Genomic DNA, 27,164 nt, shown 5'->3' on the forward strand with positions numbered 1-27,164 from the left:
GGTACCAGGATAACTCTGCTGTAGGTTTAGTAGCATTTTCATACAGAATAATTTGAATTGGCAACCAACTTGTCTTGTCATATACCTGCCCTTGGGGAAGATCACTCCCAACGTACAGAAGAATTCCGATACGTGCACTGAGGGAGGCTCACACGAGTGTTCAGAAGACCCACGTGAGCAGTGCAGAAAACTGCTTCTTCGTGAAGCATTAGCTGGCGCTCCTGATGCTGAGGTGGGCGCAGGGGCTCTTGTCTCCAGGCATTGCTCTCTGGAAGTTCATTTTTTAAAAGAAGACTTTGTTATTTATTCTCAGAGATAGGGGGAAGGGAAGAAAAAGGGAAGGAATGAAACATAGATGTGCGAGAGAAACATTGGTTGTTGCCTCTCACATACGCCTCCGCCTGGACTGGGCCTGCAACCCAGACATGTGCCCTGAACGGGAACCGAACCGGTGACCTTTGGCTGCAGGACGATGCCCAACCCCGCTGAGCCCCACCAGTCAGGGCACCTTTAGGTCATTTTTAAGAACTCTGGCATCAGGCTACTAGAGCGCTTGCTAGACCTACCTGCACGAGGGCAGATGTTCTCCTTGAAGGTACCGGACACGTTCCGGTCGTTCACAGTAGATGGCTTCCAGTGGCCCTGTGCATGCAGCCGAAGTGATATTCGATGTGTCCTGCCAGGTACAGGTGTTCTGAGGGTGCTAGGACAGGTGTGGAGGTGCTGCACCCCTGAACTAACCAGCACACCCACCTGTCTGTCACGTCCCCACCATTCTGCCAGCTTTCACCTCTGCCCGCGGGTGACAGTGGCGTTCCCCAGCCCTGGCGCTGCAGGACCATTTGCAGGAAGCTGACCGACCCTTCCCGGGGAGTGGACTGTCGTCTGCTTGTGCTGGTCGGGCAGCACTTCCCAGCCGCACGGAGCAGAGGCGGGACTCCATGGCGACAGGCCCTGCTCGCAGTGTGGCCGCACCTGGTTGTCAGGCAGGCGCTCCCGGGCGCCTCCGGGGCTCCAAGGCTGCAGGCATGTGCTCCGGGGCGGGGGTGGGGGGCAGGACCCTTCTCCCTCCAGGCAGACGGTCCTCCCTCCAGGCAGACGGTCCTGCTGTGAGGGGCAGACATGGGCTGCTGGAGACACCGGCCCTTCCTCATCTGGAGCCAGCATCAGTTTTTGTAACGGAATTTAAGTAAATGTTTGGCCCAACTCGATTTTGTTGTTCAGATGGGCAGCGAGCTGGACACACTGTTTCTTTATGCTGTGCTTGTCCCACTGTCGTGCAGAGCCACCAGTATTGCACGTCACCCTCTCAAAGTGGCCAGGGCCTCTCTGGCCTCGGCCCTTCCTCCCTCGCCTGCGTGTTCACGGCCGTGTCCCGGTCCCCGGTGGCCGCAGCGTCGCAGCGCGCTTTCCTAAGGCAGGAGCCCGGTCCCTTCTCGCCGTGTTTTGAAAGTTTATTTTTGACTCTTCACATATTTATTTTTTCATATGTACTTTAGAATTGTCAGCTAAATTTCCACAACTGTAGTTGTAAAAAAGTCCTATTGGTATTTGTATGTAAATGATTTAATCAGGGAGAGTTGACGATGAACTCATAACTTGTAGTCTTTGTACCGAAGAATACACTGTGCACTTTTTTTACCCGTCATTTCGCATATTTTAGTAGTGTTTTTAAATTTTCTTCTGGATTTAGTTTGTAGATATGAAGGATATTGACTTCCATGTATTAAAACATGGGTCTCTTTCTGAGATTTAGTGTTTTTTAGGTCCATGTCAGATCATTTATAAAGAGTAATTTTACCTCTTATTGTTTATATATGTGTCTAGTTTCATTGGTAGTATCTCTAAACACGATAAACAGCAGAGATAGTGCCGTTTTTCCTGACTTAATAGGATTCCTTTGAGTATTTTTCTGCTAAGTGTATTGAGAAGTTTTATTCACCTCCTCCTGTTTTTAGGCAATTTTTTTAAAGTTAAGGCTAGATGTTGGATTTTAGTAAAAGGCTTTCCATCTGAACAATGACAACAACACAGACCTCGCTTCCGTCACACGTAGTCGCTGCACGTGAGAGTAAGGCTGCTGCCCAGGGTCGAGAGGGCCCCCTGGGGGTGTGGGTCTGTGGTCGGGTCCTCAGTGTGTCCAGGGCCGGGCCTGGCTTCTGTTGCCTTGGGACGCTGGGCGGGCCGAACAAACAGTGTCCCCAGGTTTGGGTGCAGGCCGGGCTTGTGATTAGACCCTGATGACAGTTGTTTCCTGTCATCTTATGTCATTAAGGATTTTCATTTTCATTGTTTGGGAAAACTTTGCTTTTTCAGGGTGAGTTCCTAATTTTAGCTAACATATTTTATAGTTCCCTCCCACCTTGTTATACTTTGCTTTTTGATTTGTTGTAAGATCTTTAGGTAATAATTCCACTTCTCTGCATTGCTTTTTACTTGTTAGTTTTAAGCGGTCTTAACTCTTCATCTCTGTTAGCGTAAGCAGTATGACCATAAACTTCATGCCTGTCTGTCTTCTGAAACCATTTCCCTCGTTTCCTACTCTTTTTTTTTTCTCCTCCTGGCTTGTGTTTTATTTCCATTGTGTCACTGTTTTTTAGCAAAAATGTCATTTTTATTTCTTTTTCTTAACCGATGTTAGTCTTGCAAAGAGCATCAATGTGCAGGACATACATTTTCTTTGCTCACAGTCACGTGCACAGAAGAGAATTTCTGGTATTTACTGGCTGCGAGGGGGAGGAAACGCCAGAATTTCCTCTTCCCACTAAAACTGCCCAGACAGCAGATCCTGGAATAATGTCATTTTGTTATAATGCTGATGAGGAAAAAAAATGGATTCCGGCCAGGCCCATCGTCCTGTGTGCATTTCTCAGGAGCCCACGCCCTCTCGTCCCCAGCTGCGCCCCCGAGGTGTGCGTGGCCACCCCTGCCGTCCCCACTGGAGCTAGCTAGCTCTGGTGTGCTGGCTTTGTGGTGGAGGGGGGGGGGGCAGGGCAGCTGTCCATGACCTCCTGCAGAGCCTCGGCCCCTTTGAACCCTAAGCAGGAACCCTCAGGGTGGAGAAGAATCATCTTCCTTGTTTCTGTCAGTTTTTTAAAAATGTATGCTAGCTCACATTTATTTCACTATTTAATAGTACAGTGTTTGGGGCCTTCATTTGGAAGTTGGGTGAGGTTTTCCGGACCAGAAAAACGCTGCAGGAACTGAACTCTTTCTATCAGTTCGCTTAGAGTACACTTGGCTTCCTTACCCATCATTTCGCTCCCAGTCACAGCTCCCAAGAACCCGGCGACCTTAGGGAGGACGTGCTGTGCCCAGACCAGAGTGCAGCAGCTCCGGTGCACACCCCCCGCGCAGCGCAGGCCTCAAGGGGACTCTGCAGGACTGTGCGTGTCTGCTTACTGTTGCAGGAGGACATCCAGTCCAAAATAAAGCACTTCTGCTGAACTTCGTTTTTAAACTCTTTCTACTTCAGAAATAATTTGCTATTATATTTCCGTAAGTTCTACTTGTGATTTTTCCCCAATAGGAGTACTTTACCCCGATTCGAAGTTGAGTGATGTTTAGAGGTACAAAAGCATCTTTCACGAGCTTGTCTGCACACATCCTACTTTGTCCCAGCTGTTTATAAACCGCCTTTCGTAGCATGCGGACTTCCCTTTCGGAATTACTGGCACTTGCATTTTTTTAATTGGTGGTCTGGAGGAGGCTGAAACAGTACAGCGTTCTTCCTTCCCCTCCTGTCCTTTGAATCAACTTCGGGGCCCTGGACGGCCCATTTCTAACTCCCAGTTCCTCTGGCCCGAGGTTGCAGCCAGCCGTTGGTGTGGTCCCATCAGCTGCCTGTGCAGTGAGCACGTACTTGTCTGTCACGTGGCACAATCTGTGTTTTTGGGACTGTTGGGATTTCCTGTAGGGTTAAATCACAGCTCTCGCTAATTGCAGTGATTATGGAAATGTCCACCTTCCACCGTCACTGACTGTATAGCTCCCGCTCTGGCAAAGAGCGCCCGAATTTTTGTGGTTGCGCAGAGCTGTGGTAGTGGAACCCTGGACGGGCACTGAGCACCTGGCTGTCTGGCCCTCACAGCGTCTGTGTCATTATGCTGCAGGCTCCATCCGCGAGGAGAACGGGGTCCGCTGGCACGTGTGTCCCTACTGCACTAAGGAGTTCCGGAAGCCCAGCGACCTAGTACGGCACATCCGCATCCACACGCACGAGAAGCCCTTCAAGTGCCCGCAGTGCTTCCGCGCCTTCGCGGTGAAGAGCACGCTGACTGCGCACATCAAGACACACACGGGCATCAAGGCCTTCCAGTGCCAGTACTGCCTGAAGAGCTTCTCCACCTCCGGGAGTCTCAAAGTGCACATCCGCCTGCACACAGGTGCGGGGGTGGGCAGGGCGCACGCACGCACGCACGCACGCAGATTGGGGGGGCGGCAGGGCACGCGGGGGCGGGGCCCCGCCAGCGCTTACTTCCGCACTGGTGGGCCGGCCAGGCCGCGCTGCGCCCCGGAAGTGTGCGGTGCCACGCTGCTGAGCTTCGCCAGGACCGTCTCTTCCCTCCTTGATCTGAGTTCGTGGATACCCTGGGTGGGCGAGGTCCCAGGTAGGTCCTGGCAGAGGACGCCCACATGCCGGTGCTGGTCCTGGAATCTGCATTTTCATTTACCAGTAAAATTGTGAAAGGAAATTCCCTTCAAAAGGAAAGTGATAGTAGAGGGTTATTAGGAGGATTTCGTTACCATCACCACCAGCGGCAGCAATATTACCATTAAGAAGAGCTCGCGTTCCGAATGCCAGACCCTGCCCGGTGCAACTGCCCCCGGGGCCTGGCCCTCCTGCGGCCGCTCCCGACCGAGGGCGGCTGGAGGGAGAGAGCAGCTCACACACTTTAATGTGTGTAAGACTGCTGGTATTTTGCCCATTTTACTTCGTCCTGTAAGTAGTAAATGTGTTTGTTGAAGTATTTTTAGTGCGCTTCTTAGTATCTATAACATTAACTGTATGCAGACAAGGGAAAACAACTAAATTGTAATAGCAAGGAAATGAAAGCATGAAAGGACACATGGACTATCAGTGTGTCGCTTCATATCAATGCATCGCTTCAGAAACACCAGAGGTCTGTGTTGGTGTTAATCGTTAAGAAGTATTTCCTTGAAATGACTTTACAGTGTGCTTTTATTTTTATTAGGAGTCAGGCCCTTTGCTTGTCCTCACTGTGACAAAAAATTCCGGACCTCGGGCCACAGGAAAACTCATGTAGCTTCCCACTTTAAGCACTCTGAACTGAGGAAAATGAGGCACCAGCGGAAGCCGGCCAAGGTCCGAGTCGGCAAGGCCAGTGCCCCCGTCCCCGACATTCCCTTGCAGGAGCCCATCCTCATAACGGACGCAGGTAAGGTGCTCTACGCAGGGTCTCGCCAAGGGGACAAGACGTGGTCATCCCCACCGTCCCATGGGTTGGGGCGTGGGGGAGTGGGCTACTTGGAAAGCGCCGTTGGGTTCTGCGGGCCAGCGTGCTGCACCGTGGCAGCTTGGACCCGGGTTCTCTCTGAACTGCTCTCAGCCAGGGTTCTGGGCGAGAAGGGAAATGGGCGTAAGTGGAGGCGTCGGCGTTCGCATGCTAACTGCAGAAGCACTTCTGCCTGAACAGAAAGCTCAAAGATGGACAGTGGACAGGTGTCCATTGCATGGAGCACACAGCGTCCTTTGCTATTTTTGTCTTAAAAGTCTTACCTCGTGTGTACTAGGTTGCCATTTGTGTGGCTTCCCTCTTGGAGTTTCCCAGGAACTGTAATTCTTAGGGGATTGGAGCATTCAGAGCAGGTGGTGGCTGGCGCTGCCCTGCTGGGGGGGACCCTGCAGTGTCCGTTCGCACTAGCTGTGCAGTTCATCTTCACCGCAGCCTGTGTTCAGTGCTCTGTGTCCTTCCTGTAAGGTGAGCGCAGATGGAGCACTTAGGTGATGGCTTGAGAATTATCCCTCGTGCTCGAAGGTTACCCCCCGACTACTAGCTTCTTTCGGGGTGCCACGACTCGTTTGAAAGGCCTGCGGGTTTCTGGACTTCAGCCCCGTACCCCTGAGCTGCGTGAGCACTGCATCCCGGCTCTGCAGATTCTTCAGGGCAGGGACAGGCCCGTTATGCCCGCCCGTTAATCCACCCTGCTTTTCCTTCCTCGGAGATGGAGACTTCGTAATTAGCCTGTCTCGTTAACAGAACTTAGTGTCTGTAACGTTATCGGAGTTGAAAAACAAAGCATCTGAAAGCCGCAGTCTGTTATTTTACTTCTAATAATCCAAAGTGGGGAGCTCCCACCCCTTGCCAAGTGCTCAGAATCATCCGGGGTCTGTTTCAAAATACGCCTGGGCGCCACCCCAGAGAGCGTATCTCGGGGGAGCCCACGGAGGTTGTGACAGCACAGTTAGAGGCTGTGGGAACTGCCGTCAAGCCCACCGAGTGCCCTGTGCACACTGGCGCGACAGATTCCTCTGGCCGTCCAAAGGGTGACGGGGGCGACGTCATAGGTAATGCCCTCGGAAAGCTGCGAAAGGGACAAGTAATCACTGACTGGGGGGGTAGATGGTGGGTCTCACTTGAGCCTGTGGCAGACTCTCGTGTGCGGGTATAGCAAATGGGCACTCAGTCTTTTCTAGGAGGTGGGGGGCCTCGGACTTTCCTTCCAGTGATCTTCGAAACGGTTGCCGGTGGTTAGTGGGGGATTGGATGAGGGGTTCGGCCCCTGGAATGCAGGTGGCTGGGCGGGCAGGGAAGGGAAAATAGCCTAGGGACAGAGGGGCGCCCCCGCCCCAGAGCCAGGGCTCCTCAGCCTTGGAGGAGGGTCCTCTGGATGAGACCTGGAGCCTTGGGGCAGCAGGCAGCTGGAGACACTGCGGTGGGGAGGAGGTGATGAACTGTAGACTCTGCAGAGTTGTTGCCGGTGGGGATGCAGCTCCCAGAGACCGGCAGACGGAGTTGGGGGACCTGGCTGCCGAGGTAGGTGGCTGGAGGGGGATCCTGCCCCAGGATCCCAGGGGGTCACACAGCGGGGAGGTGGTTCTGAGCTGTGAGGCCTGGGGCAGTGGCCAGACAGCCCCCCCAGGTGGTCCGCAGGCTGCAAGCAAGGTGCATCCCAGGCAGCGGGGCACCGGCCAGCCGTGCTGGGCAAGCTCTCACTGCCCTGGGCCCGGCAGCCTCGTGGTCGCTGGGGGCAGCTTGCGGCCCTCAGAGGTCTGCGCATGGTCAGCGCAGCACCCTAGGGAGAGAGGCACCCGATACCCTGGGTGTTCATCGCTGGTCTTAGCTCTGACCAGCTTTCGAAGGGCTCCCCTCCCCCAAGGCCTTGCTCTTCATCCTCGCAGACGTGGGAAACAGCAGAAGCAGTTCTGTGTTCTTTGGGCGAAGTGTCTCGTTTTTCCCTGTGAAACAGAGAGAAGACATCCATCGGAGGGCTTTCACTTTCTAGAAGTTACCTATGAATTTCACTTACTTTACTTACTGCTGTGACCTTGTGTAACTAATTGCTTGAAATTACTTTCTTTGCTTTTCTTTCTCATTGCTTTTTAATGGGTGTCTTGTCTAACAAAGCAGGTGAACTCACACTGTCCATTTGTGTTACTCACTGTAGTCGTGGGAGGAGAGTTTTCAAGTTTTTCTCCTGGAGTTTTTCTTGGAAACTGTCCATTGCATTTGCTTCAGTGGGGAGCCACCAATCAAACCGTGACTCCGTGTTTGGGAGTCATGGTTCCCGTGGCCTGGGGGTTGGGGGACTGCTGGCATAGGCTGCCAGAGGGTGTCCCCGCCGGTCTGCCTCAGGGAGCCTTTGCATCTCCACGCTGTGAGCTCAGCCGCGGGCGGGCGGGCGCGTCCCCCCTCCCCATGTCAGGGGCTGTGTGGGAGGACATTCACGCAGTCTCCTGTCCTCTCCCTGGACCGAGCATGGCTCCCAAGGCACAGCAGAGGCCTGGGCGGACCACCCTGGTTTGAATTCCGTGTGCTCCTAACGTGCTGGACACTGAGAATAGGGTCATTAGCATGCTTGGTCCTGTGCGTGTGGCCTGCTCGGCAGGGTCATTGTGGGCTCAGGCCGGCATCAGTGGCGGTGTGACAGGCTTGGGGAGTGCGGCCAGCAGGGTGGGGAAGAGAGACTGGAACTGAGTCACAGCGTGGCTCAGGTAGCAGTGAGACCGGCCGGCTTGGAGGGACAGGGTGATGCTGCAGACGGGTGGTGGGTGGACAGAGTGGCCTGTGTGGGCAGCCACCGGAGAGTCTTAGTAGTGGAGCTTGTGAGAGGAAGCCAGCAAAGGTGTTAAGCCTGTCGCTTTAAGGTCAGGGCTTACTGAGTAAAAGTGCCTCAGTCGAGGACACCCACCGTGGGAACTGGGGGTCCTGGTAGGTGTGTGGCAGGAGCCACGCAGAGGGGCGCGGTGAGTCTGGGCTCATGGGACCGGCACGCCATGGCCAGCATGTCTCTGAGGTACAGGCATGTCCTCGTCTTCGTTGGGCCGAGTGCAGGGGTGGGGCAGGTGGTGGGCTGGCTGGACGGGAGGGCGGGACCGTTCCAGTGAGCGGCCAGGTGGGCCCAGGCCGGCTCCGTGAGACTCCGGACCCGGGCAGGCCTGGCAGCCAATGGGCTGTGCCCTGGGGATTACACCCAGGTCGGGGTGGGGTTTAGAATTCTCCTGGACAAAGGACGGAGCTATGCAGCTGACTTCGGTCCTGTGCCTGAGCTGTGCAGTCTGGGCGAGCTGTCCATTCCTGTCCTGCGTCCTTTCTCTCTCTGCGGGAGAGGCTGGTTCTGAGAGCAGAAGGGAGGGGACGACGGTCAGAGGAAGAGACCCTGAAGAAGCAGGGCCTCCTGGCCTGGTGAAGACGGCTGGAGGGGCTGGGGGGCTGCTCTCCGTGGTTCTGAGTCGCCCGGCCCTGCGCCCTCGGAGAGCCCGCACGAGTGCACCAGGGAGAGCCAGGGGCATCGGTTTTAGGAGGGAATCGCACACACAAATGTGGGCTGGTGGGGAGGGCAGGACCGGTGCGGGTGGGGTCTGGGCAGGTGGAGGCCTGCCGAGGAGGGGGGCCCTGGGTGCCCTCCCTGACGCTCCCGCCACCTGCAGCTAATGGGGGCCGAGGGCACTCCTTGCGAACGAGGGCTCACCAGCATCGCCTGCCATAGTCAGCCAGGGAGCCCTTCGTCCACATCCGACCCAAACCTCTGTCGCCAGCCACACTAGAAGTAATGCTGCTGCTGGCAGATGTCCCTTTGGTAGAATCTCTGTGGAAGGCTGACTCCTTCAGAACCAAAGATCCCGTTACAGTCATTTCTCTCTCTCATGCCTTGTTTGTTCGTCCTGGACAAAAGAGCGTTTTAAATTTTGATGACCTTAATTTCGGATATGCTCACGTCAACTCTGTGCCAACAGATGCTCATATAGAAAGTGCACGGAGGTGTCCGTTAAACTTGTCTCTGGAGCCAGGGGGGCAAGGTGCGACCGCAGAAGTTCTCTTTCTGTTGAGTTGTTTGCTTCATACTGACCCTGCCGCGCGTCCCCGGGGCATTCTTTAAGGAGCCCGTTCCCAGGCAGCTCAGTGGGCACCAGGGCGTCACGGCGGGGCCTGCACTTCACCTCCGCTGACTCCGTCTTCTGGGCCAGGTGCCTGCGCTTTGGTGCTTCTCTGCTTCAGCAGCTCCAACAGTGAGTTATTCCTCATTCTCTTTGGGTTTGTAGGTCTCATCCAGCCCATTCCAAGAAACCAGTTTTTCCAAAGCTATTTCAATAATAATTTTGTAAGTGAAGCAGATCGACCGTACAAGTGTTTCTACTGCCATCGAGCGTATAAAAAGTCCTGCCACCTCAAGCAGCACATCAGGTGAGGCGGATCCGTCGGTGGTGGGGGGGTGGGGGGGGCAGGTGTGGGGGAGGCAGTGCGAGCTCTTGGGGTTTCAGACTCACATTTGACCCCCGGACACTTAGTGGTGATGTGTATGTTTATTCTTTATTGTCTTGACTAAGATATTTTACCCAGAAGTTCCCACCAAGTTTTATTTGTACTTACTCCTGTAATACTCAGTTATTTGCAATTTCTAGGACATGTCAAAGAAGTATTTGGTTGGTTTCATTAGAATTAAGCCCTTCACTAGTTTTTCAGGTGTGTTTGCTGGAGTTCAGGTTAATTCTTGGTGCCAGCAATGATGAGGAGAAAGTAGAAACTTGAGCCTGAGAAACAGATCAAGAAGAGGGTACAGAACCCAGAGCAGCCTGGGTCTGGCCGGTCCCCCTACAGTCCAGCGTGGTGGCCAGCGAGCGTGGTGTCTCCGGTCCCTGCTGGCTGGTGGGGAGAGCAGCGTCCGTGCTGCTCAGTGAGAAAGTGGCGGTGGGTGGGGCCCTGCGGGGAGTGCGCCCCGAGTCACGGAGCACCGCGCGCAGTGTGTCCGCGGCGGCCCCGTCATTCACGTGGGTCTTCTCCTCAGGTCGCACACTGGCGAGAAGCCCTTCAAGTGCTCTCAGTGCGGGCGAGGCTTCGTCTCTGCGGGGGTGCTCAAGGCCCACGGCAGGACGCACACCGGGCTGAAGTCCTTCAAGTGCCTCGTGTGCAACGGGGCCTTCACCACGGGGGGCAGCCTGCGGCGGCACATGGGCATCCACAACGACCTGCGGCCCTACATGTGTCCCTACTGCCAGAAGACCTTCAAGACCTCCCTGAACTGCAAGAAGCACATGAAGACCCACCGGTGTGTGTCCTTCTGGGGCCCCCGCAGGCGCCCTCTCGGCTCCCGCGTGGTGGTGAGGCCGGTTTTGAGGGGTGATTGTCTGTGAGTCCTGGGCGGCCACTGCTGGCTGGAGGGGTCCGGGTTCACAGAGCCACCGTCTGTGTCTGAGGGCCTATCGGGAACCCCAGGCATTTTTAATTTAAATTTTAATTTTGAGTGTAATTCCAAAGTCGGCTGTATTAGGCCAAATGCTCTGTAGGCTGTGTTTTAACACTGAAAGAAGCGGATGAGTCTGGTGTAGTGAGCTGGGACAGATCTGGAAAACGGTTCTGGGCAGCCCTGCGGCTGCAGTGGCGTGGGCGGGTCATCAGAGACGCACCCTCGAACTGTGCTCACGTTCCCCCGCCCAAACGAGTGTGCCCCTTGCGCAGCGAGGGGTCCCAAGAGCCCAGCAGCCCTGCATTTCTGTTGGGGCCTGGAGCGCATTCAGCGGGTCTTCCTGCCAGGGTGCAGGGGCTCGTCCGTGAAGGGACACTGGGTGTGGTGCCCATCCCAGGGGCCCGAGGGAGTCGGGGCTGGAGGCTTGTCACCCCAGAGCTGCGGACCTGCTTGCTACCTGAGAGCCCCTTTCAGACGGCACTCTGCCACCAGGGCATCTGCCACCGGGGCCCCTGCCCGGTGCCACCTGCAGGACCCACCCTCTGTGGGGTGGGCTTCTGGGAAGCGGCTCGGCCATTTTCAGCTGGGCCACCTCTGTTGCGGGGAGGGGCACAGCGGCTGCTGGGGACAGGTTCCGCGGCAACTCCGGGAGATGGCTGTGGGACTCAGGTGACACTCTGAAGACTGGCAGTGTGTCCCTGCTGAGCTGGCGTTTCTTGGAGGGTGTGGGGCCCTGCCCGTGGTCAGAGCGGGGCACCCCTTTGTGAGGAGTGCCGGGGGTGAGGGCGCCTGGCAGTTGGGCTGAAAACAGGTCAGGAAGTCCCTGTGTTAAAGCCTCAGAAAAGATGCAGTGGACACGCAGGGCTGGGGCCTCTGTCAGCCTGCAGGGTGCGCCTCATCCCCAAGGGCCTGGGGTGGGCACCTGGCTGTCACGGCGCAGCACCATTGTGGTCCGTGTGACAACCAGCTCCAAGTCCTCACCATTCCTTCCTACACTCCTGCCCCCTTCCTCAGTAAAAGCCTTGAGAAGTGTCTGCTATTGATACCAGAAAATGAGGAGACTTTGGGACCGAGTGGAGTTTGGACTTGGTGGGCTGATGAGATTCTGGGCTCACGTGCGGGGTTGGAGGGGGCAGCATGGGCGGGTCTGACTGCAGCGTCTCAGCGGGACAGGCCTTGCCCGTCCTGGTGACGTGCCGCTTGCTCCGTGGAGAATCGTTCAGCCATCTTTAAGGCCTTCGATGAGGTCCCTGAAGTCGGTGGACATTGGTGACCTCCGTGGAAATACACTGGGCAGGGTTTGTCAAGCACAGACGTGATGACCTGCAGAATGGTCTTGGGGCAGTCAGAGTGGCCGCACGCCTGGTCGCCTGGCTGAGGAATAGCAGGTTGTAGGGCTCGGTGGCCTGGCCGCATGCCAGGCATTCACGACACTGAACTCCGTCTGTAAAGGCTTCGCGCTGTGCAGCCCTTTTCTGCGACTAACTCAGTGCTGAATTTGAGTTGGGAGAGTTTCACTCCGAGACTCGGGCAGCCTTTTGGTTTCTTTAGACGTGAGAATCCTGGAGTGCTGTCCTCCCCCGCCCACGCCGCCGCTGCATCCCCGAGGTCTGCTTCTGTCCTGCAGAACCACCGATACCATTTCAGGTCTGCTGAGATGGCCACGGTGACTTCAGGATGAGACCGTTTAGAGGGGCAATGCCGTTTGGCGACTTAGTTGTGACTCAGCAGGACCCTCTCTGTAGCTGAACAGACGCCGCGCAGCCGTGCCCCTACCTTGGGCTCGCCCCCCCCTCCCCCACGGCGTCTAACTGTTCATCTGGTTGGTTCCCGAAGCTATGAGCTCGCGCAGCAGCTGCAGCAGCACCAGCAGGCCTCCTCGCTGGACGGCAGCGCCGTGGACCCGCAGGGCGCGCACGTGTCCACGCAGATGCAGGTCGAGGTGGGGAGCGCCGAGCTGCAGCCGTCGGCAGACGCCGTGGTCGCCGCAAACCCTGAGGCCATGCTCGACCTGGAGCCGCAGCACGTGGTGGGCGCGGAGGATGCGGGGCTGGGCCAGCCCTTGGCAGAGCCGCCTCTGGAGGCTGACGAAGGTACGGGCGGGGTGGAGTCTGCAGGCCTGTCCGCACGGTGTGACCGCACGGTGTGACCGCACGCTCCTCGGGCTCTGCGGGGGCCCATCCCTGCCTGAGGCACGGTGCGTGCAGGTGTGTGGGGAGACTGTCACGTGTGCACAGGGCTGCAGAGACGGGGCCCTTCATCCTCACCTTTCCTGCTGTCACCCCTTCATAGACAGGGACGTCTAGCCTGTGGGCTGCATGCGGCTCAGGAAGGCAATGAATGTGGCACAAATAGTAACTTTACTTCAAACTTCTTTTTGCTCGTTAGTTTTTGTTGGCGTTTGTGTATTGATACGTGGCCCAAGACAACTCCTCTTCTTCCATCGCGGCCCAGAGAGGCCTATAGGCCGGACACCGCTGTGACAGGGGAGGGCGTTCAGTTTTCAGAAAGGGCCCTACTGTACGGTCCCCGGTGTTCTGGGGTGGCACAGGCTGCTGCCGGTCTGTCCACGGTTTGCTCCTGAGCTACAGGGACCTCAGGCTCCTAAGCCACCACATTCTTCCTCCGTCGGCAGAGCCTTGCAGCAAGTGGTCATCACGACTGTAGGCAGCGAGCTCAGAGCCCCCCCGCTGCGCCGCCCGCGTGCAGGCTGGTGTGCTCTTTTGTGGGGGCCCCAGCGTGCATGCAGTGGACGAGCAGGACTTGTCCTTTTTATCCTTGTTTCCTGCCGCAGTGCACCTCCAACAGAGGTTTGAAGTGGGGGGACTGCAGCGCACGTAGGGCTCCGCAGGGAGCGCCGCGCTCTGGGGTGCACTGCGAGGTGGCTGCAGCACAGCGGCAGAGCCCGCACCTGCGTCTTTGGGGCTCGGGGAGGCTGGTGGCGGAAGTGCCGGGTTAGTGGGTCAGAAGTCACTTGGCTGCTGTGTTCGTTCTTGTCCGCAGACAGGTTTGGGGCCCCACAGCACGTGCTGCAGGGGCACATGGACCAGTTCTCGGAGGAGCAGGCCCCCGCGCAGCAGCCCTTCGAGCCGGCCAGCCTGTCGCAGGGTCAGTGGTGGGGATGGGGACGGCCCGGGCCTGGGTGTTTCTTCCGAGGCCTTCTGAAGTGGGCGATTTCAAACCAAATAGAGTTTTGTGTGGAGTGTGTGTGTTTGCGTATGTGCATGCATGTTGTCTGGGGATGTGCTCCCATTTCCTGGAAGGCGGCTTTAACAGCCGCTGTCTGTGCAGGTGGGTGGGTGTAGGTGGGGGGCCGGGGAGATGGGGGTGGGCAGCTGGCCTGCAGGCCTCGCGCCGCAGGGCGTGGGCCGAGTGGGGCCTCCCTCCAGGCCGCTCCCAGGGAGCGCTCGAGCCTGTGGATAGGAATGGCTGATTGTAATTTGGAAAGTGCCAAAGCCTTTTTTAAACGTTTTTACTTACAAAACTATGTGTTTGTTTTTTTGGGTGCACCTCCAGTCTCTCCGGTAGAGTTCACGCTCTCTGGTCTGTTGTTGTAGGCTTCACGGTGACGGATAGCTACAGCCAGCCGACCCCGTTCCCGCCGGTGCAGCAGCTGCAGGACTCCAGCGCGCTGGAGGCGCAGGCCCTGTCCGCCAGCTTCCACGAGCAGGGCCTGCTGCCGGGCCCCAGCTCCGAGCCAGTTGCCGGGGTGCGTGTTGCTGGCAGGGACGCTCGTCCACCCTTAGCACTTTCTGGGGCTCCTCGCTGTTGTTATTTAGGGTCGGCCTGCCCTTGAGGTCCCTGCCCGCTTGTGACAACCTCAGTGTTCAGCGCAGAGGTGTTCTCTCTCCTCACAGCTCTGATTTTTCTGAACGACTGCGTCGCTGAGGCGTGGCTTGACCTCTCGGTTAGACCTCAGGACCGTCAGTGGGGTGCTGTGTCCTGGCGTCTGAAGAATGTGACGTTCCTTTAGTCACAAAGCTGAGCGTTTCTATGTGTGCATCTGACAGGAGCGTGTCAGAGTGGAAATGCCGTGGAGCCGGTGTGTCAAAGTACACGCTTAAGTGCATCATCTTAAAATTCAGTCAACTGGAAGATAGTCAGGTTTTGGCTTTGATTTTCCATTTTCGGAAAGTTTCCTGTACTTATGGAAATGATTGGCCAAGCAGTTGCTCTTTTAACAAGCTCCTGGGGGCAGCCTGGACCAGTGCTGGCCTGGGACTGCTCCCGGAGTGGGCTGTCTGTCCCCGCATGATTCGGTGACCAGCCAGGGGACAGTGCTTTCAGAAAGCAGGCTGTTTTCACTCTCTGAGTGGAATAGAGGAAAGGGTAACCTCTTGTTGGGACACAGGAAAGAGTGTGGAGAGATCAGTTTCGTGCTTGGTTAAACTTTGTGTTAAGGTGAGTTAGTAGGAAATAAGTAAGTACTAAATAACACCAGCATAAATGATTATTAGTAATCTGTCCCGGCGATTGCACTGACCTGCTGGGAGCTTCTCCCTTTTAAACCCGCATCTGCGCGTGTTCTTCCCTCGGTGCTCAGTTTTGTATTCGCAGACTCTCAGGGAGCCCTGCTCTCTGCTCCCGTTGGTTTCAGACAACGCCGTTGATGCCAGAGCCGCCCCAGGAGGAGCTGGACCCGCCGGCGCCCCGCCGCCCATTCCTGGAGGACAGCGGGGACCAGGGCCGGCGCTCCTACAGGTAGGTGCCCTGGACAGCTGGCCTGGCACGGTGCCCGCCCTGCCCTGCGAGGGCTCTGCCGTCCAGCACTCTCAAGAACTCGGGGACAGGCTGCACCGTCACCCCCATCACAAGCACAGAATCTGAGCCGTTAGCTGGCTAACACCCTCCAGCTGGTGAGCGGGGAGCCGAGTGGGGCTCGTGTGCAGGGCTCATCTCTGCCTGAAACTCTGGTGTCTGGGCCGCCGCCTCCTGTCACCACTGGGAGCCATTGCTGTTTTTGCAGAAATAACTTTACGTCGTGCCCTTTTGTCTAAGGCTTTTCTGTGTTCCATAAAACAACCCGTGTGCCGGGTACAGTGTGATTGTAAAGACGTTTTTAAAAACCCATTCCCCCGCCCCTCCACTCGTCCACTCACCCACAATCCATCCATTCACCTGCCCAGCCACCATCTATTCATCCACTACCCAGCAGTGTGTGCTGAGCCCCCTGAGGGGACCACCTGCTGCTTCGGATGCTTGAAATGCTGTGAGGAGAGAAACAGGACCCCTGCCCGGCTCGGGCTAAGACAGGGACAAGCTCAGGAGATAAAACACCTGCTCTTCTACTCCGTTGAACGTGACTGTGTGTGTGGTAAGAGTGCAGCAGTAGTCTCGGTAGAGACTGTCTTGAGTTTCTGATGTTTTAACAGTTCTGTAATTTGGTTAATATAGGTACTCTTTAAGAAGGTGTAAGCTACCTTACTGCAAATTAAGGGTTTTGAGAATTGATAGGTTTTGCTAGTGTTAGGAAGCGTGCCATTGCTGAGATGCCAAGCAGGCTCTCTGTGCTGTTTTCATAGGGTTTACCTCTCAGGCCAGCTCTCTGGCACCCGGAGCTGCGTTCTTGTGCATGAGCTTCTGCGCCGTCAGAAGTGTGGCGCCCTGGTCTCAATTTGTGGTTCAGAAAGGCGCCAGAGCAGAAGCTCTGACCGGGGTTCCGTGCATGCCGAGGGGGCCCAGACATGGGCTCGGTTTCCGCGGCTCTCGGACACTCAGCCCTTTCATTCATTCATTCATTCATTCATGCAGGGACTCGTCTGCTGGTATTTAATTCAGGATTTTGCATGGTGCTCTAAGTGAGATCAGGCTAATGTTTGTCACACTCCTTCCTGACATCAGCAGGGCGGTCCTGGATGGCCGGACCTGCACCCTGGTCCACGCAGCATTACTGGGCAGCCGTCACGTACCAAGCCCCAGGGCTGTGTCAGCGAGCAAAGTGGGAGAAGCCCTCAGCCCCCTCGGTCGTGAATCTGGGTCTGTCTGGAAGGCGGAGCTCCAGGTTTATTGCAGGCAGAGATGGGAGAGGGAGTGAAGAGGTGAGCAAGAGCACGGTAGAACCACTGTTTCCGGAAGGGGAGCCCTCAGGGCACAGGCTCAGGGTCAGGACCACCGTTGGTGCAGCGTCATCAGCGTCAGTGTTGCTGCAGAGGAGGCCTCCCGCGGGCCTTTCCTCCCACCAGGTGGGGGCCGGAGGGGCGCGCTGGGGAGTTCCCGGTGTGGAGACGGCTGTCTGGAGCCTCAGTGCAAGGAGGCAGAGGTGGCACCCTTGGGCGCCGCACTGAGGGCGCCTGTGGGGGTGCGGCCAGCCCCAGTCTGCAGGGGGCCAGGAGCCCTGGGTGCTGAGTGATGGAGCCTGTGGCGCTCTGTGCTGGAACTTGGGCTGCAGTGTCGCTTCTGGTCTCGTGAGTGTGACAGGAGGGGTGGCTGTGAAGGTCCCTGCACATGACACTGTGCAGCAGACGCCCACTCTACAGGAGCTGCTTCTGCAGGTCCTGCCTCTGGGGGCTCAGCTGCCCCAATCACAGGGAGTGTGGGCCCCTGCAGGGGCGGCTTCCCCTCAGCACGGCCAGGGCCGCTCTGCTGGGGTTGGTTTTCTTCACTGGACATGACTGTTTTGAAACGTGTGCTGTCCTCATCGGGGAACCTTTCTCAGCAAGTACCACCGGGTTCAGTGGGCCCAGTGATGCTGGGTGGGTCATCTTCCTGCGCTGCCCCGTGGGCCGGGGTCCGTCTGGGGTCCGTCCGGCTCCCGTCTGCACAGCCGCCTCCCCATATCAGCAGCAGTGGTGCCTTCTGCTTGCTTTTCTGCAGTTCGTTGCTGACCCTCGGCGCCACACCTGCGCATTCGAGTGGAGTTGCTAGACCAGCTGACGGCCAGTCGGCCTGGGGATGAGCTGGGATGCGGGGTCCTGTTGCTGGTCCCGACACGGCGGCCCCGCTGGCCTCCCACCTGGCGTGGGCAGGGGAGGGGGACTGGTGGGATGCAGCGGCTTCCTGAGTTGTCTTCATTAGATTTGTAATCTGGGATCAGAAATTTTGAAATTGATAACGATTTTCCTGCTTCAAGTGACTTCGGTGGATCCCGTAACAGCTGAGGGAAAACGTAGTGTTGCCTGTTCCTAGATTTACACAGAGTAGCGGTAGTTGTGTCTGTAAAGCATCTTACAGACTAATGGAGCCTCTGAGTCAGGACTGGTTCTGACTGTTAAGCAAAGGACTCGTGACTCGTTGAAGAACAGGGCACACCACACATTCTCTCCTCCTCATCTCTGAAGAAAGACTAACAAACGTGCCTGCTGGGGAGTCACTGTGGAGTTTACTCGGGTTTATTAGTCGTGGGTGACCCTGAAAACACTGCCCAGAACCCCTGCTGCCCCGGTGCTGCCGCCCGTGTGTGTCGGAGACCCCTGCTTTCCGGAGGGCCGTCCCGGCGCCCTGCGGCCACAGGCTTGTGCACCCTTGTGTTGCAGGTGTGACTACTGCCACAAGGGCTTCAAGAAGTCCAGCCACCTGAAGCAGCACCTGCGCTCCCACACTGGGGAGAAGCCCTACAAGTGCAAGCTCTGCGGGCGCGGCTTTGTCTCCTCTGGTGTGCTCAAGTCCCACGAGAAGACGCACACAGGTCACTGCCTGCCTGGCGCAGGGGACGGGGGGGGGGGGTGCGGCTCTCGGCCGTTCGCGGCGCCGCACAGGCGTGACCCTCAGTGTGACCCGCACTGACCTGCTGTTTCCGTAGTCGAGTTTCCCTTCGGACAGTTCCTGGAAGTGGAGTCCCACAGCAGGTGGCCTTTGTCACTGGCCCTGTCACTTGGCAGGTCTGGGGGCCTCCACGCAGGTGACGGACGTCACTGTCTCCTGCAGCCCACAGTGTCCCGCTGCGTGGGTGGCGGCCGCATCTGTGTGCCTGCTCAGCGGTGGGATCCCAGAGGCGTTCCACCCGGGGCTGTCGGGCGACCCCGCGCTGAGCGTCCGCACACCAGTGTCTGTGTGGCATCAGGCTTTGTTTCCCGGGTGGGCGTGGGGTCCCCGTGACGGCGCTGCCTTCCCTGCGGTGGCCGGCCCCATGTGCTTGTGCACCAGCCACCCGTGAGGGTTTCGGCTTCACGCTTCTCCTCAGTGCTCACTGCCCGTCCTGTTACTGGGACCTTGCGTGGGAGTGTGGGCCGGTGTCGGGGCGGGGTGGCCCGGCGCTTCTCTAAGGGGCCGGTGGTTCTTGTCTAAAGGGCCTCCTAGCGACAAATGTGTGTGCTGATCCTGTGCCACTTTAAAACTGCGTTATTTATACTCTTGCTCAGTGTGAGAGTTTCTTCATGTGCTTATTTAACAGCCACACTGTTTGCAGTTAAATGTTTAAGTGTATTTTTATACTTAGCAACACGTTTGGCATGTTAACAACATACCTGTTTAATGTCGACATGTGTTCTGTGTGAGGCTTTACTTGAAAACATGTGTGCTGCTCAACAGCAGAGGGTGGAGCAGGAGGGTTTGCGGGAGGGTCTGCAGGGTGGCGGCTGCTGCGGTGGCGGCAAGTGGCCTGGGCCCTGGAGGGCCTCCCGGGGTCCTGTCGCTGGGGCAGAGAGGAGGCGCGAGTCGTGCGGGACTACGGGGTGGTGCCTTGCTCAGCAGCTGGTCAGGACACCCGGGCAGCCTCGGGGGAAGGCAGAGGTCACAAGGAAGCCCCAGGCACGGCCCCCTGGTTCAGACTGGACTTGAGGATAGAGCTGGGGAGCGTGGTGGTGCCATCCTGAGGCCCCGTCGGCCTGCACCGCGGGGATGTGCACTTGGGCCTGGTGGAAGCCGCTTCTGCAGTGCAGCGGCACCCTCGTGACCGGCACGGGGGCGGGAGGCTGACGTCCATCCGGAGAAAGGCTCTCGGAGCTCTGACCTTGTGGGCGGCCTCAGTGAGATGCGGCCCGTGGTGTTCCTCCCCGAACGGGGGCGACTTGGCTGGGGAGCGGTCTGGAGTCGTGTGGCGGCAGCACGCAGCCCAGGTAACCGGCACGTTTGCCCCCTGCCGCCCTCCAGGCGTGAAGGCCTTCAGCTGCAGCGTGTGCCGCGCCGCGTTCACCACCAACGGCAGCCTCACCCGGCACATGGCGACCCACACGAGCTCGAAGCCGCACAAGTGCCCGCTCTGCGGGCAGGGCTTCCGCACGGCCGTGCACTGCAGGCAGCACGCGAGGAGGCATCCGGCGGGCCCCTGCGCCCCCTCGGCACCCGGAGAGGCCAGCACAGGGGCAGGTACCGTGTCCGTCCGGTTCGGGCTTCCCGGTGGAATGCTAGCGTGGCGGGAGTGAGGGAAGGCACCGGCCGCCTGCGGGGTGGACTGGGAGAGGCCTGGGGAGAACCCGCCTCCCGATGACCGCAGACCTCTCACTCTGCCCCATCCTGGATCCCGGCGTGTGCACCCGTGCGGTGGGTGTGGGGGGTTTGCTACGGTGCCGGGCCCAGTGAGGCAGCCCACCCTGCGCCCCTCCCCTGGTGCTTGCCCCAGACAAGCTTGGTGCTGCCAGACACAGTCTCCGCACGTCCACACCGCAGCACCAGTCCCTCCCTGTGGGCACCATCCTCCCGTGGGTGGGTGTGGAGCTGCGCCCAGTCTCACCGCGGCAGTGGGAGTGAGGACGGGTGCTCTGGGGGCAGACAGACTGTGCTTGGCACTCGACCATGTCTCCCGGTTGACGGGAGGCAGTGCGGCCCATGGGCCAGGTCTCCCTCTGTGCACCAGCCTGTGGCACATTGGACAGGCCTGTCTGCCTGTCCTGTCTGTGGACAGCCTGCCGCCGCCAGGGCCTGCCCGGCCCCCTTGGCCTGCTGCCTTCTCCTGGGGCTCCTGCTGTGGCCTGTGTCCCGCAGGGCGCTGCTCTCTCGCTCCCACCCTGGCCCCTGTCCTCAGTCCCCTAACCCCACTCCTCCGTTCTTGTCTTCCCTGCTCTCCCTGTGTTCTAGGAGAGGTCCTCTCGTCCTCTAAGTGCACTCCTTCCGTTTTAGCCAGGACCCCCTTGGCGAGTGCTCCTGCTCAGCTTTTTTCAAATTGTTAGTTTTTAACCCTCCGGGGAGGAGTGACCTGCCTGCAGCCAAACGCATCTTCCTCCCACGTTTACCAGCAGCTCCTTCTTTTTAGTCAGGGTGACTGTGTCCTTCCAGCTCACGGAGAGGGGACTCACACGTACACACGTTCATAAATGCATATGTTTTCCTTCCTGAGTCCTTCCAGTTGGGGGCTGTTTGCCAGTTTGCTGACGCAGCCTCTCTGGGCGGCCGTGTCTCCATGGTCAATGGCCACCATTCCCGGCCCCCGTTAGCAGCTGGGCGGCCATGCGTGTGGCTCCCCTCAGCCCAGGTGCACCCTGCGGCCGGAGCGCTGCCTGCTTCGGTCCTTTGTCCCTCCGATGGCACCGCCCTCCCCTGGGAGCGTCCTCGTGGGCATTCTTCCCATGGCCCTGCCCAGGTTCTCGGCGCAGCAGCGGGGAGCCGTCTCCGTACCGTCTCGCCTGCGTCTCCACGGACACACGTGTGCAGTGTGTTCTGTTAAACCCGCCTTTTAACGCGGATCTGACTTGTTCCCTGTACTTCGTTCAGATGTGTGCGTGGAGGAAGAGGAGGAAAACTCTGAAAGAGGCGCGTGGAGGAAGGTGCGTCCCGAGGTCATCACCTTCACGGAGGAGGAGACGGCGCAGCTGGCCAAGACCCAGCCTCAGGAGAGCGCCACTGTCTCGGAGCAGGTGCTGGTGCAGTCGGCTGCCGAGAAGGACCGCGTCAGCGAGCTGAAGGACCGGCAGGCCGAGCTAGAGGCCGAGCCCAGGTTCGCCAACCGCTGCTCCTACTGCCCCAAGAGCTTCAAGAAGCCCAGCGACCTGGTCAGGTGGGCGTGCGTGGCGGGCATCGCCCCGTCCCCCGGCTGCTGCGCCGCCATCAGTGAGTTGTGCGAGCCTGGGCCACTGATGGCCGTGGCTTTCCTGAGTCAAGGCCTCAAGCTGGTTCAGGTTTTGAAGCTTCTTTTTAAGTGTTAGAAATTTGCTTTATAGGTTGCTCTTGTTTATTTCTATTATGACTGTGGTTTTGGTAAAAAAAAAAAAAACAGCAAAACTAAAGGACTCCCTGGGGCAGACCCGGGCCCACGCTTTGTGGGGGTGCAGACTGCGGCAGGGACCAGCCAGCCCCACGCCCTGTTGGGCTGCAGAAGGAGCCAGGCGGCAGCCAGAGCCAGATGGGGATGTCACGGGGCAGGTTGGCCTGACCACAGTGGCGGCAGGAGGTGGAGTCCAGCAGGAGGTGGCCAGGCGGCCACTGGGACACATGGATGACGGAGAAGTCGAAGTGTCACCTTCTGACAAAACGTCAGGGCTGCTGTGGATGACAAGTGGGGGCAGAGTGGGGGAGGCAGAGAGCACTTCACGTGGGGAGGGAGCACAGAGACTTCCCGACGGGCGGGCCCGGAGGCCAGGAAGGCGGCGTGGGCAGGGGCAGTGAGCTGCAGGTGGCTTCTGGGCCGAACCGTGGGAAGGGGAGCACGTCAGGGCATGTGCCGGTGAGGGGGGGACACCGGGATCCCAGAGTCTGGAGCAGCGGGCTGCTGGGCCCAGGCAGCACCCCCCAGGGGCCAGGAAGGGTCTGAGGGGTCACCCTGACATCCAGGGTCAGGGTGAAGGGAAAGCACCTTGAACGCAGGACATAGGGGTCAAGGCGTGAGGGAAGGGCCTGGGTGCTGTGCTGTCAGAGGCCTGACCCCTCCCCCACAGTCCCCCTCCCCATTACGTTCCCTGCCAAGGTCAAGGGGAGGGCGGCAGAGCAGACACCCCGGCACTCAGCCCGGGGCCTGGGTGCAGAGATCGCGCTGCCCCCAGAGAGGGTGCTGCCCTCGCTGCCTGAACGTCCACGTTCTGAAGTTTGTGCTGAGGCTGCGGCTCCGTCAGCCCCCGCCCTCCTCCTTGGTGGCCCCGCTGGCCCGCAGGGGTGTGGTCAGTTTGAGCAACGCCCAGTTTGCCCTGCGTGGACTCCGAGTCTCCCCTCCGAGCCCTGCCTGCGCCGCCCGCGTGGGTGCTGCGATGGTTCCCGCCCTGCGATGTGCAGGGCGCCTTGGAGGCAGGGAGCCCCGTTCCCGTCGGCCGCGCGGGCCGCACCTTGTCTTCTGGGTCTGCGTGGGGCGTGGTTTTGTTGGGCCAGACCCATTCAGTCCCTAGTGTGTTGTTCGTGTGCGTAGTCGCGCACTTGACATCAGGACGTCCGGGGGGGCGGGGGGCACTGACTCGCCAACGCCCTCTGCCAGGCACGTGCGGATCCACACCGGGGAGAAGCCGTACAAGTGCGACGAGTGCGGGAAGAGCTTCACCGTGAAGTCCACTCTGGATTGCCACGTGAAGACGCACACAGGTAGGGGCCGGGCTGCCACGCGGGGCTCAGGCCGCGGCGTCCTCTCTGGGCGGCTCCTTCAAGTTCCGCACCCCCACGTACTTCCAGAATTGGAAACCTTAAACACCGGGAACCGTGGGATGTGGCTATGAGGGGACCTGTCACTCGTCCCGTGGGGAAGGCAGTCTGCAAAACACTGAGGAGAAGGGACGTGGTCCCAAGGGTCCAGCAGCCGGTTGTCTTTTGTCCTCGCTGAGCCCTAAGTGCCTTGGGTGAAGAGGTGACCCTTCGTCTCATCGAGGCCAGAGGGAGGTGCTCTGCCCCAGTTTTGTAAAAGCTGGAATTTAGCAAGTCTGGGTGTGGTTGTGGGGAGTAAAATCTCTGTGACCAGGTGGGGAAACCCTGTAAAGGGCACGTCAGTGTGCGGTTTCCACGGCTGCTTTTCCCCCTTCTTCCGATGGGAGGCACGGGCGCCGCCTCCTGGTGCTGGTTCCACAGCCGGTGCGGCCGTCCGGAAGGAGGCCCCCCCTGCACCTGGCCCAGACCCTGCTCGGAGCCTCCGCGCCTCCCGTGGCAAGTGGGGTGTGGAGTTGCTCCCAGCAGGTGTCACTGTCGTTACTGTGACTCACGGGAGGGTGACTGTCAACGCCAGTTACCGTCTCAATGTCTGATTACAAGCAGAACCACCCGGAGGCGTGCATGGGAGTTCCCCACATTTCTGTAAAGCCCCGGGTTTCTTTCCTGCTGGGTCCACACCCAGACGAGCGGGCAGATGCGGGGACTGACTCGGTGCACATACCTCTTCTATGGGAGGTTCTCTCTCGTCCCACCAGGTTCCGGTGTTTGTCCTCGGGGGGGAGGGGTGAGCTGCTGAGGACCAGGGCACCGGTTCCCGTGTCCCTGGTGTGCTTGGGTCAGTGTGCTGGCTGCACAGGGCAGGTGCGGTCACTCTCACGGTGACCATGCGCACTGGGGCTCCCCGCTGGCTCCCGCCCACTAGGGAGAGAGAGCAGGGTCTCTGGGGTGAACGCCAGTGCCTCGCGGTCCGGCCTGCGTCCTGCCCTCCCCTCTCTGGGAAGCATCAGCGTTTGGGAGCAGTGGAGGGAAGCAAGGCCCGGGTGTTTCTGCTCCCAGGCTCCCCGGGGCGGCTCGGTCCACACTTGGGCCCTGGGTGTGCCCGCCTGGCTGTGACGACACCCCGCGTGCAGTGAGCGGGTGCCCGTCCTAGTGCTGGGTGTGTGGGGTCAGCACCGAGCCCAGAGCACCACTCCCGGTGGCTTCTACCCCTGCTGGCTCCGGGGCGCGCCCTTCGCAGCAACGAACACACAGGCCCGAGGCACCTGCATGCTCCTTGCACGGTCAGCCCTGGCGGTGGCGAGAACCAGCCGCCACCCCGCTGTGTGCTGTGCTGCCCGGGGGACAGGGCCTCCCCCACGCCCTCCCGCTGACGCCGGCCCCCCCCCCCAGGTCAGAAGCTCTTCAGCTGCCACGTGTGCAGCAACGCCTTCTCCACCAAGGGCAGCCTGAAGGTGCACATGCGCCTGCACACGGGGGCCAAGCCCTTCAAGTGTCCGCACTGCGAGCTGCGTTTCCGCACGTCCGGCCGCAGGAAGACGCACATGCAGGGCCACTACAGGCCCGACCCCCGGAGGGCCCGGAAGCCAGGGGCCCGCAGCGCGTCCGAGGGGCTGCCGCCTGCCGGCCTGCCGAGCCCAGCCCCTGCTGACCCCAGTGTGCTGATCATGAACAGCTCGGTGCTGACCGGCCAGTTCGAGCCCAGCCTGCTGCAGCCGGGGCTGGTGAGCCAGGCCGTCCTCCCCGGCTCCGTGTCAGGTATGGCCTCACAGCGGCCGCGCGAGCAGGTGGGGAAATGTGGCCTCCTTCCCGGGTCCATGTCCTGGGTGGATCGCACCCTGACCAGACGGAGCGGCCCGACGTTCAAAGTCTGGGCTCCTCCCTGCAGCTCCGGGAGCCCATGTCCACGGGGCTATGGTGCTGGTGTGCGTCCCGCAGGGTGGTGTTTGTTCGGAGACTGCCCAGGCGGGTGGTGGGCGTTCAAGGTGTAAACGTCAGTGTTCCTTAACCGGGCCACGTTGCTGTGTGCACGGAACTTGTGTACGTCGAAATCCCCACGCAAAACTGAGCCGCTGCTGCTCAAGAGACTTTCCTGACGTCTGTTCACCCTTGTCCCCGCCGGCAGCTGGCAGCGACTGGACGGTGTCCCTGACCGACGGGAGTCTGGCCGCCCTGGAGGGCATCCAGCTGCAGCTGGCGGCCAACGTGGTCGGGCCCAACGTGCAGATTTCTGGGATCGACACCTCCGGTATCAACAACATCACACTGCAGGTGCAGCCCCTGCCGCGGCCCCCGTGTGCGCGTGTGGTGCTTGAGCCGCGCGTGGGCCGGGGCTGCATCGTGCGCCTCTGCTGCCTTTCAGATCGACCCCAGCGTCCTGCAGCAGACCTTGCAGCACACCAGCCTGCTCGCCCAGCCGCTGGCGGGGGAGTCGGGCGCCGCCCCACACAGCAGTTCCCTGCAGGCCGCGGACGGCACGGGGCCGGCCAGCGTGGTCATCCAGCCCATCGCAGGCCTGTCCTTGCAGCCCACCGTGACCTCTGCCAACCTCACCATCAGCCCGATGCCAGAGGACTCTGTGCTGACTACCAGCAGTGGCGGTAAGGACCACTCCGGGGCCTGGGGCAGTGGAACTGAGTTTGGGACACTGGTGCGTTTCTGCTCTTGGTGGAGCTCACGAGCGAGGGACGCTGGCTCAGTGCGGGCGCAGCACTCGGGGGTGCCGCGCTCTCCCGCTGGCGTCTGTCTCACGGGGCTCTCTCACCTTCACAGGTGAAGGCCTTGGAGGGGCCTGGTTCTACTTCAAGGCTTCCTCTTTCTGAAATAAGTGCTACTAAGTGTTTTTAACGTGAAAATGAGAACGTTGTGTTTTAAGCCCAGCTTTGCTTTGTTCTGTGTCAATGACAGGGACTCATGAGCTCGCCCAAGTGATGTCGTCCCAGGGTTTGGTGTCCACTGCCAGCGTCCCCCATGAGATCACGCTGACCATCAACAACTCGAGCCTCAGCCAGGTCTTGGCCCAGGCCGCCGGGCCCGCCGCATCGGCCTCGGGGTCCCCGCAGGAGATCACCCTCACGATCTCTGGTCAGTCCCTCCCTGGGGCTTACGTGTCCTTTCCCTGCAGTCGAAGTCCTACTTGTGCTTTGTTCTGCACAGTCAGCCCGGCATGACCCTGCTCAGTAAGTGTGTGTCATTCAGGTGGGAAATTCAGTGAGCCTAACGTCACTGCTCAAATCCGAGAGCAGAAATGAAAATCGATAGTTCCTTCCAGTCTGAGTCGGCGATTCCTCACACACGTTTTTGCTTAGCAAGGAGCACAAAACCGGAGCCTCCTGTCCTTCTTGTGCCCCATCAGACTGTCGGAACACAGTCGGTATAAACTGTGTCGTGTGAGGTCGCAGAGAGCCCTGTCCCCTAATCCTGGTGGATGCCGCCTGGAACTCGGCTCAAACCCTGGGAAGTAGAGAACCAGGTAGAAGTTCCCTCTCGGGGGCACAGGGCACGTGGAACGGGGGACCGTGTGTGTCTGCCCCCGAGCTCGCACGGGCCGTGCCCCGGTGGTGTGGCTCGCTCTCCGGGTTCTCCCGCAGTGTCCTCGGTCCCTCAGGTACTCTGGCCTGTCGGCACCCTTAGCCGTGCTCAGCCGCTCACTCCGTGATGCTGCGCAGACTGATAGCCACTCGTGAGTCACCAGAGGAAGAAGGAACGCCGGGCGGGACTGGGCCCGGCCCCGCCTCCAGACCACCGTGCACACGTGGGGCGGGCCTCTGGCCTGAGGTTTCGGGCCAGTCGTTTGTGAAAGGCCGTATGAGACGGGACCCGGAGAGCGGGGACTCGAGGCCCTGGGGGGCTGTGTCTGTGTCTGCCCT

General features: G+C 59.2%; 1 protein-coding gene across 5 annotated transcripts in view; it reads left to right on the forward strand.

Moving 5' to 3' along the window:
* ZNF236 (zinc finger protein 236) overlaps window positions 1-27,164 on the forward strand; it is a 68,509-nt gene that overhangs the window by 28,072 nt on the left and 13,273 nt on the right. For 4 of the 5 annotated variants that reach the window (XM_053664255.1, XM_053664257.1, XM_037145867.2 and 1 more), the window contains 16 exons: window positions 4,113-4,385; window positions 5,196-5,399; window positions 9,725-9,866; window positions 10,468-10,728; window positions 12,703-12,959; window positions 13,870-13,974; window positions 14,424-14,575; window positions 15,464-15,567; window positions 18,339-18,490; window positions 19,894-20,109; window positions 21,451-21,733; window positions 23,138-23,241; window positions 24,688-25,053; window positions 25,421-25,566; window positions 25,658-25,895; window positions 26,203-26,379. In XM_053664255.1, coding sequence (XP_053520230.1) covers window positions 4,113-4,385; window positions 5,196-5,399; window positions 9,725-9,866; window positions 10,468-10,728; window positions 12,703-12,959; window positions 13,870-13,974; window positions 14,424-14,575; window positions 15,464-15,567; window positions 18,339-18,490; window positions 19,894-20,109; window positions 21,451-21,733; window positions 23,138-23,241; window positions 24,688-25,053; window positions 25,421-25,566; window positions 25,658-25,895; window positions 26,203-26,379 — 3,180 coding nt within the window. The remainder of the gene's footprint in view (window positions 1-4,112; window positions 4,386-5,195; window positions 5,400-9,724; window positions 9,867-10,467; window positions 10,729-12,702; window positions 12,960-13,869; window positions 13,975-14,423; window positions 14,576-15,463; window positions 15,568-18,338; window positions 18,491-19,893; window positions 20,110-21,450; window positions 21,734-23,137; window positions 23,242-24,687; window positions 25,054-25,420; window positions 25,567-25,657; window positions 25,896-26,202; window positions 26,380-27,164) is intronic. The other variant, XM_053664256.1, reaches the window with a different exon arrangement.

The sequence above is a fragment of the Artibeus jamaicensis genome, unplaced genomic scaffold (assembly GCF_021234435.1).
Source record: "Artibeus jamaicensis isolate MK-2021 breed Jamaican fruit bat unplaced genomic scaffold, CSHL_Jam_final contig_354, whole genome shotgun sequence".
Taxonomy (NCBI): Eukaryota; Metazoa; Chordata; class Mammalia; order Chiroptera; family Phyllostomidae; genus Artibeus; species Artibeus jamaicensis.